The 9,911-nt window shown below is 53.8% G+C and overlaps 1 protein-coding gene across 1 annotated transcript; it reads right to left on the bottom strand.

The window, feature by feature from the left end:
* Positions 1–4,186: 4,186 nt before the first annotated feature.
* Positions 4,187–9,017, bottom strand: tmem88bl (transmembrane protein 88b-like). Its single transcript, XM_088617079.1, has 3 exons — positions 8,365–9,017; positions 6,179–6,465; positions 4,187–5,281 (listed from the first exon to the last, which is right to left on the bottom strand). The coding sequence occupies exons 2-3, from the start codon at positions 6,455–6,457 to the stop codon at positions 5,006–5,008; spliced, it is 555 nt and encodes a 184-aa protein (XP_088473205.1). The 5' UTR covers positions 6,458–6,465; positions 8,365–9,017; the 3' UTR covers positions 4,187–5,005.
* Positions 9,018–9,911: the final 894 nt, after the last annotated feature.

Raw genomic sequence — 9,911 nt, 5'->3', positions numbered from 1 at the left:
AGAAGCTGAAGGGAGTATCCATGTGTGCATTCATTTCATTAGGCAGAGGGGCTGAGAGGAGGGGAGAGCAGGGAGAGGCAGCAGGATTTGATTAAGAGCACACAGAGCGCGCGGCTGGGACGAGGGGTCTGATGAGGTGTAAATTGAAAGAGAGAGAATGATACAAGAGTTCTGCAGAAAACTGCTCTTCAATCAGACAGAGAAAATGACACAGCGGAGAGGGAGAGAGGGAGGCGGGAATGGGGCTGAGGGAGAGAGACAGCCAGGAAGGTAATGATAGCAATCAGAGAGAGAGAGGGAGAGAGGGAGAGAGAGGGACAGAGAGAGAGGGAGGGGAGAGGGACAGAGTGAGAGAGGGGAGAGAGAGAGGGGGAGAGGGAGAGAGCGAGGGGGGGGGAGAGAGGGGAGGGAGGGAGAGAGAGAGACAGGAGGAGAGGGAAAGAGAGGGGAGAGAGAGGGGACGAGAGATTGAGAGGCTTTCGCTAATGGGAAATTGCACAGAAAAATGATAATGTGCAGAGCTGAGAGGGGGAGATGGAGAGGTGGCTAAAAGCTGCTGATTGTTGTGATAAATGCAGTGGAGAGATGGGGGTGAGCAAGAGGAAGAGAAAGGAGGTGAATTCAATAACAGTCATTTTCAACCAGAGAAGCACAGAGAGCGCTGGCGGGGTGGGAGACCCTGTCCACAGCTCGTCTCCACTGGCTGGCCGTGACAAGACTCCGCTGCCACGCAGAGAGGAGCAGGGGTCCAGGGTGGACGTGTCTCCCACGACCCCTCGGGTGCTGCCCTGGCGCGGCACGAAGGGGTGTCTCAGGACTCTCGCCAGGACAGCAGGTCTGGGCCCGAGTGGGCTGGCGGGGGCTGGAGAGATTAAAGAGCAGAACAGGCCCGCAGGGGCTGAGAGCTGCCGGGCTCGGCTCTTCCTTCTTGTTTGTTCAGCATTTCCAGGAAAACCCCCCCCCCCCCAGCTCCGTTGGCACGATTTCAGGACCCACGCAGGTCAAGGGTCCAGACGCTGCGAGGCGGAGAAGGGACAGGACGGTCAGGGGCGGGAGAGAGGACACGTGGAAACAGAGCCCCACTCTGGCAGCTGTTTCCAGGTGTTGCCAGAGTTTACAGTGAAATGAAGAGGAAATACCGAGAGGGGAGTATAGGAGTCTGCAATCAAGCAGGAATAAGAGCTCTCTCCCAGCTCTCTGCGCTGCTCACTGCACTGAGCTTGCACAAGGAGAGGCCATAATTATGCAAATTGAATCTCTTTCGTATCTCAATTTGTTTCCTCAGTGATTTTTATAATAAGGATTAACATGCTAGCCAGAGGCAATGATGGCAAAGTGCTGATAATGAGCACATTAACAAGTAACGTCCTTGTCAACATGTGGAGGAGCCTCTCCCTGGCTTACCACCTGCATCAGCAGGGCACTGACACAGACACAGGGCACTGATACAGACACAGGGTACTGACACACAGATACAGAGCAATGACACTGATTCAGACACAGGACACTGACACACAGATACAGAGCACTGATACAGACAGAGCACTGACACAGACACAGGGCACTGATACAGACACAGGGTACTGGCACACAGACACAGGATACTGATACAGACACTGGGCACTGACACAGACACAGGGTACTGACACACAGATACAGAGCACTGATACAGACACAGAGCAAAGACACTGACTCAGAGCACTGATACAGACACAGGGCACTGACACACAGACACAGAGCATAGATACAGCACACATACAGCACACAGGGAACTGACACACAGACACAGGGCACTGATACAGACACAGGGTACTGACACACAGATACAGAGCACTGATACAGACACAGGGCACTGACACACAGACACAGAGCACTGACAGACAACGTGCAGAGCTAGGCTGGACTCTGAGGGTCACCTCCAGTTACAACTGCACCATCAGCTGTGAAGATGTCTCTTTCAAATTTTATCTCCGGAATTCCATGGCGTTGGGCTTTGATGCAGAAAGTTTCAGAAGTTCAGAGTTGGAGTCTGGAAAAGCTTCAGAGAGCAGTTTTCCCCTGGGTCTGAAAGTGCCTGACCCTGTGCTGTTTCCAGGCCTGTCCCACCGCTACGAGTTTATGGGAAAGGAACAGCCCACAGAGAGCTCTCCTTCCTTCCATCCTGCAGTTTCTCCCTGCACATCCTGCCATTGTCCTGCTTCTCCAACAAACAGACAGACAGGACACTCAGACCCACCGACACACACAGACAGACAGGACACTCAGACCCACCCACACACAGACAGACAGGACACACTGACACACACAGACAGACAGGACACACTGACACACACAGACAGGACACACTGACACACACCCAGACAGGACACTCAGGCAGACAGGACACACTGACACCACAGACAGGACACACTGACACACAGGACACACTGACCCACCCACACACACACAGACAGGACACACTGACACACTGACACACACAGACAGGACACACTGACACACAGACAGACAGGACACTAAGACCCACTGACACACAGACAGACAGGACACTCAGACCCTCCCACTGACACACAGACAGACAGGACACACTGACACACACACAGACAGAGAGACAGGACAGCCAGACTGATTAAAAGAAACACGCTCTAGTCTGTCTGTTCTTTATCTGGTCAACAGCTCTGAATACGGCATAGCCAGTCTGACATGCGTGGGTCTGGTGTTAAATTGTTAATGAGCCAATTAAGTTGTCCAGCAGTTAATGAGATGTTGCCTGCTGAGACAGTGTGGCTGTGCTGGGCTGGAGGCAGGCGGGGAGGTGCAGATGACAGGGTCACCCTGATGTCCCCCTGTCTGAGCTCTGTTCAGGGCGCAGGGTCCCAGCACAGAGAGACAGCTGGACCAGGTCTGCTTTCGCCAGCTGTTGATCATCTGGTTCTAGTCTGCTGGTCATGAATTGTGTCTGCTTTGCGAGTGTGTTGTGACTGCAGTTAGTATGTCAGAGCACATCCACACAGGTCTGACTTTTCCTCTTTCGTCCCCTGGTACCAGCCCACCATAATCATTGAAATAACAATTTCGATACCCTTTCATCTGGTTGCCATAGAGACCCCCAAGGTGATGGGTTGCCAAGGTAACAGGTCAGTGGAGTGTCTGTGACTGAATAGTGTCACATCTCTGGAGTGGGACAGGGAAAAAAAACTAAAACACACACATCGGTATGACAGATGGAACAGTTTTAACTAAACATTCTCAACTCCTCGTCCCGGAAACACCACTCAAGAGCAAGACAGACATGAAAAACAAAAAACAAATCTGTAACTGTAATTTTGAAGCCAAGTGTTTCACAGTGGGGTACATTCCACTGTGTGTTTTGTGCTGTTCTCCGAGCACAGTGATTCACTCACACACAGACTTCCCACAGCTGCTGTGAAAGGGCCTGGTTAATTGGTTAACGAGCTCATAATGAGAATAACGCATTGCGCGAAGCAGCACTTCAATCTGCAGAATTGTAACCAATCCATTAGAACTAACACAGCTCCTCAGGACAGGAAGCACACTGCACACTACACACACTGCACAAACTACACACACTGCGCATACTTCACACACTACACACACACTGCACATACTGAAAATACTACACACACTGCACAAACTACACACTGCAAACACATGAATCGCAGACATATGGCCTGAAAGGATATTTTGAAACTATAGTCAAGTAGCAACAACCAGACAGCTATACTGTGACCTGTACAGCCCTCATTACAGAGTCATATTATTCCCTTCATGTTACACGTTAAGCATGAAAACCGTCTTCAGGAGAGATGAGAGGAGAGGAGATGGAGGGGAGGGAGAGTTAACTGCACTGGGTTGTATTGTGTTGGTTGTGTGAAGGCTTGTATTGGGTTGGTTGTGTGAAGGCTTGTATTGTGTTGTATTGTGTTGGTTGTGTGAAGGCTTGTATTAAGTATTGTGTTGGTTGTGTGATTGTTTGCTGTTCGATTCTCTCCTTGGGTCTGATCTGCAGACAGAGCTGCTAGCTGTAGGAGCCCTTGTCTTTTACACTGCTGGTGTTAATGACCTGTTTCAGTTGCTGACACAGTTAATTGTTGTCTGCTGCTGTGCTTCGGCGAAACTGTAATGAATTGAAAGAATAGAATTAATTGATTAATTGAGACAGCACTCGTGAGATCAACGAGTTCCTCTTTAATCACAGCTTCCAACAGAGCACAGTTCAGAAGTACTAGCAGCACTGTAGAAATCTACACACGGACTGATAGGACACCTGGGTCACGTTACAGAGGATATAGATTACATCACTAGGACACGCCTGGACTGCGCCGGGCTCAGCGTTGTGCTTATCAGTGCTCTGTGCATCCCATCTCACTGTGAGCACACAGAGAGAGTGAGGCAGTCTGTGCTGAGAGAGTGAGAGTGAGACAAGGTCCGACATTTGTCATGGAGAGTGAGACAGTATGGGAAGAGTGAGTGAGTCGATGCTAAGATAGGGAGAGTAAGATAGAGTGCACTGGGAGAGGGAAGAACAGTGGCACAGTGTGCTAAGGGAGTGAGGTGGCATGCAAAGAGTGTGACAGTCGATACTGTAAGAGTGAGGCAGTGACAGGCCCAGTGAGACTGAGATAGGGTGAAATATGCAGTGAGAGTGAGACAGTGTAAGACTCACAGTGAGAGTGAGACAGTGTGTAGAGACAGTGCGAGTGAGACAGTGTAAGACTCACAGTGAGAGTGAGACAGTGTAAGACTCACAGTGAGAGTCAGACAGGGTGTAGAGACAATGAGAGTGAGACAGTGTAAGACTCACAGTGAGAGTGAGACAGTGTGTAGAGACAGTGAGAGTGAGAGTGTAAGACTCACAGTGAGAGTGAGACAGGGTGTAGAGACTGAGACTGATAGGGCGAGACAGTGAGAGTGTGTGGAGACAATGAGAGTGAGAAAGGGTGAGACTCACAGTGAGAGTGTGACAAAGTGAGACTCACAGTGAGGGTCAGACCCAGGCCTTGACAGAGCTCAACCTCTCCCCACCCCAGCAGCAGCAGTTGCCCCCCTGCCCCTCGCACCCGCGCCATCCCCCCCCGTGGTACTGTGCACGTGAGCAGGGCTGGAAGAGCAGGAAGAGGCGGAGCCGGCGAGCCAGGCCGCAGTAGATCGCCATGGCGACCACAATGAGTGGCGACATCACCACGAAGCCCAGGATGATGAGTGCAGAGGAACTGTTGTCGTCCAGCAGGTGGCGACAGTAGGAGGCCTTGGAGTGCAGGACCTTGTGGGGAGAGGAGGCAGCAGAGAGGAGCAGTGAGGCAGGGGGACAGTTTCTCAGCACTCAGCAGACACGTGACAGGAGCAGAGAGAGGGAAACGCTAATGAATGAGCTGTCAAGCATAGGAGCAGCACTGAGCAAGATCACTGAGTGCTCTGGCACAGGGAGGAGAGGGACATAACCTCCATCTGCGTGCAGAGTGTGTGTGTTTCAGGCCTGTAGGTGCAGTGTGTGACTGTGTGTGTCTGTGTATGTGTCTGTGTGTTTGTGTGTGACTGTGTGTGAGTGTGTGTGTGTGACTGTGTGTGTGCCAGACTGTGACTGTCTATCTTTCCCAGACTCCCCTGCCCGCCCAGCTGTGCCACTCAAGCTGTCAATCAGCTGTCAGAGCTGTCAGAGACGCTCCCAGGCAGATGGAGCTCAGAAACTGTCTGCAGTAACACTCCCTCACGCCACCAGACTGGGCCAGCACTCGAACCCGGGCCCCACGATCTGCCAGGGCACCGGGATCGTTTGCCATGGAGCCCTGCTGCTGGACCAGCACGCCGCCCAGAGACGCTTCCTCATCCCAGCGCCGGCCGACTCCCCTCAGTGTGTGAATTCAGGGGAGTGTGAGAGGAGAGGGACAGCAGTGTCTCAAGCAGTGTCTCCAGTCCAGTCAGGAGTGTCAGTGTGTGGATTCAGGGGAGTGTGAGAGGAGAGGGACAGCAGTGTCTCTAGCAGTGTCTCCAGTCCAGTCAGGAGTGTGTCAGTGTGTGAATTCGGGGGCAGTGTGAGAGGAGAGGGACAGCAGTGTCTCCAGTCCAGTCAGGTACCTCAGTGGGTGAATTCTGGGAGGATCTGTATCTCGAGCCCCACTGACCCTCCAGGTGCTGGGCCGTGGTGGGTGTGGTCACTCACCCGAGAGTGGCACTGGAAGCCGAAGTAGACCACGATGATGGTGGGCAGCAGGACCATGGCGAAGACGGCCAGCAGCAGCGCCAGGCTGGCCACACACAGCAGGCTGTTGAAGAGCGTCAGCCCTGCCCCCCAGGCCACACAGGCCCCCGGGCTCCGCCGGGCCAGGGGCAGTCCAGGGCCTTCCACCGAGTAATCAGGGGGGGCCGGCAGCATCCGGACCCGGTCTTCAACCCCCTCCCCCTCCCCCTCGCCGTCCTCCCACTCCCTCCCATCACACATTGCCCTGTCTGGAGAGAGAGGAGAGAGGAGAGAGAGAGGAGAGAGGGGAGAGGAGAGGAGAGAGAGGAGAGAGAGAGGGGAGAAGAGAGAGGAGAGAGGAAAGAGAGTTGTGACCACAATCTGGCCATAGAAACTGGGCGACACACACAGACCTGGGAGGACAGGCTGCTGAGAGTTCAGTGTGTGTTTAGTGTGGAGTGTTCAGTATGTGTGTGTTCAGTGTGTCTGCTGGATGGAGATGCATGCTGGCTCTGAACAAGCTCACTCACGCAGAGCTAATTATTGCTCCTGCTTGTCTCACTATTTGTTCATGAAACCCTGAACAAACTGCAGTGCAGCCCAGTCAGAGCAGCCTGTGCTGATCCTCTGCAGACAGGAGACAGGGGTGCGAGTCGAGCACAACATGAGCCCGCAGTACCCCCAGACACCCTGTCCTGCACAGAGAGCCCAGCCCAGTGAGTCGAGCACAACATGAGCCCGCAGTACCCCCAGACACCCTGTCCTGCACAGAGAGCCCAGCCCAGTGAGTCGAGCACAACATGAGCCCGGAGTACCCCCAGACACCCTGTCCTGCACAGAGAGCCGCCGCCCAGTGCTGGGGCAGTGGATTGGAAACTCTCCCAGTAGTAGGAGCACTGGGAGGGGATGAGAAAACTACATTTTACTCCACTTCCTGGACATGGTCCTCTACAGCTCGGGTGTGCGAGCTGCTGTCTCTCCTCACTGTCTCTCTCCACTGTCTCTCTCTCCCCACTGTCTCTCCCTCTCCGCTGTCTCTCTCTCAACTGTCTCTCTCTCCACTGTCTCTTCCTCTCCACTGTCTCTCTCTCCACTGTCTCTCTCTCCACTGTCGCTGTGCACATATCGGATAGGCATATCGGTTCTCTGTGCACACTCTGGGACCGGACAGGACATCGGTTCTGTGGTGTACAGTTCTGTGTGCTGTTTGTCTGTAACACTCCAGTCCTCGCAGATACCAGATACCAGCTCTGCACAGCCCAGGAAGACTAATTACAGAAGAGAGCTGAGTCCCTGCTCCTGCAAATTAATTTTCCTGTCAAAGCTGAGCTAAGTCTCCTGGGGCGACTCCTGCGCACAGGAGGAGAGAGGGGGGACACTGTCAGGAAGGCACTGGGTCTCCGTCAGGGACAGAAACAACACCTCCAGATGACACGGGGTGACCCCAAAACACAGCCCTGCTCCACAGATTAAGCCCTGGACAGACAGACAGCAGGAAAGAGAGATAGAGAGGCAGAAGGGCACACACAGCAGAAGAGAGATAGAGACAGACAGGCACATAGAGCAGGAGCGAGGGAGAGACAGACAGGTACACACAGAAGGAGAGACAGGGAGATGAAAACTGAGACAGGAGGACAAGAAGAGGAATCAGAGATGGACAAAGACAGAAGATGGACGGGGATCTGACAAACTGATACAAATAGAAAGGTTGCTAGCAGTCGCTAGAAAATAAGAGTAATTGTCGATTGAGCACTACTGAACTTTTTCATTAGGTGAATTCAGCGTGATTCAAAAGCTACGTAGGAATGCAAGTTTAAAGAAAAACACCATTACTTTTACTAGTTTTCAGAAGAATAATAATAGTTCCAAGATCACCGTTTCTCTCGCTCTGTTTCTGCTCATCAGCGGATCGATAGAAGCGATCGATTCCTCGGTCTCCTTCGGCCGCCCTCCAGTCCCGGTCCCGCAGAGCGCTCATTGATCGCGCTGTCCCTAAATTCAATTAGGTCGCTTTTCTGTTTCGCTGCGTTTTAAAAGCTCATCGATAACGGAGATTTGAAACACACGAAGAAAGTCGGCCCGGGCCGAGCGGTTATTAATGCGCTTAATGAGCTCACTTAGACCGGAGACGGGCAGAATCAGACACCCCAGGCAACTTGGAGACTCACCGCTGCTCCCGTTCCGGGTCCAACAAGGCAGCAGGCTGTGGGCTCGGCTATGGGCTCCCCGGTTCGGATCCAATGAGCGGCGAATGTGTATACTGGGACAGTTGGGTCCTGCTTTACAGAACCGCAGTCCAGAGTCCTAGAGCGACAGCGCTGCACCGGGAAATACGGTCCGGGGAGCTCGGAGTGAGGTGACCTGAACTCAGCTCTGCCTCCGGGACCGGGATCCCAGCCCCCTCCGCGGTCCCGAAATGTTTGATCTTCCGGCCGTGTCTGTGTGTCCGTCAGCCGCGGTCCGGAGCGCTGCACCGGCCGGGAGAAGCACGGCGGGTCAGAGAGGCGCTGTGTGGAGCTGGAGAGAGCCTGCAGGTGGAGGAGCTGTGTGTGCGAGGAGAGAGGGAGCGAGAGACAGGAGTAGGGAGAGCGGGCGCTGCAGTGTGTGTGTGTGTACTGTGTGTAGTGTGTGTCTGTACTATGTGTCTCTATGGTCTCTGCAGTGTGTTTCTGTGTGTGTCGTATGCACTGTGAGTGTATTGTGTGTGTGTCCAGTACAGAGGGTCTGTTACAGCACCAGTGTAACTGGGTCTCCTGCCCCTATTAGCTCAGTGCTGGAGCACAGGGGGCCATTAGACACACAGCAGGGCTGCAGCCCCAGAGCTTTGATCTGCAACTGAGGCAGCGTCTGCTAATAGGCCTGAGCACCGGGGGGCATCGCTGTCCTCCTCTTCATCATCATCATCTTCCTGCTGGGGAGACTGAGCTCTGTGTCACACAGGGCATCGCTGTCCTCCTCTTCATCATCACTGGAGCTGTGCTGACCAGGCAGACAGGGGGGGTGTTACTGGTTCCAGCCCCTCCATGAGTCTCTGAGACATGAGGTCCTGAGGACAGGAGCTCCTCTGTTTCCTCCAGACTGACTATTCCTGTAAAACACGATGTGTCTAAATACGGGGACAGGAGAGCACAGCCAGCACACGGCCGCCCAGCTCTTGCTGTCTCTGCAGGGAGCAGACCTGCACTGGTGCTGTCCACGGGCTGTGTGTCACCTGTACAGCACATCCGGACCAGAACCGTCTGCCCAGCCCACATGCCCAAGGCTCCCACACCTCCCAGAGATCGGGGTGCACTCTGCTCTGTCCTGAAGAGGTACTCTGAGATCGGGGTGCGCTCTGCTCTGCCCTGAAGAGGTACTCTGAGATCGGGGTGCGCTCTGCTCTGTCCTGAAGAGGTACTCTGAGATCGGGGTGTGCTCTGCTCTGTCCTGAAGAGGTACTCTGAGATCGGGGTGCGCACTGCTCTGTCCTGAAGAGGTACTCTGAGATCGGGGTGCGCTCTGCTCTGTCCTGAAGAGGTACTCTGAGATCGGGGTGTGCTCTGCTCTGTCCTAAAGCGGGGTGCTCTGAGATTGGGGTGCACTCTGCTCTGTTCTGAAGTGGGGTACTCTGAGATCGGGGTGTGCTCTGCTCTGTCCTGAAGAGGTACTCTGAGATCGGGGTGTGCTCTGCTCTGTCCTAAAGCGGGGTGCTCTGAGATTGGGGTGCACTCTGCTC

The sequence above is a fragment of the Lepisosteus platostomus genome, chromosome 23 (assembly GCF_059453375.1).
Source record: "Lepisosteus platostomus isolate fLepPlt1 chromosome 23, fLepPlt1.hap1, whole genome shotgun sequence".
Classification (NCBI taxonomy): Eukaryota; Metazoa; Chordata; class Actinopteri; order Semionotiformes; family Lepisosteidae; genus Lepisosteus; species Lepisosteus platostomus.
The sequence above is the reverse complement of the archived record's forward strand: the minus strand, read 5'-3'. Positions and strand labels throughout refer to the sequence as shown.

Coding starts and splice junctions, on each gene's coding strand:
- tmem88bl (XM_088617079.1), bottom strand. CDS start 6,457: ATGTGTGATGGGAGGGAGTGGGAGGACGGCGAGGGGGAGGGGGAGGGG. Junction 5,282..6,178: donor GCTTCCAGTGCCACTCTCGG/GTGAGTGACCAC, acceptor TCTCCCCACAAG/GTCCTGCACTCCAAGGCCTC.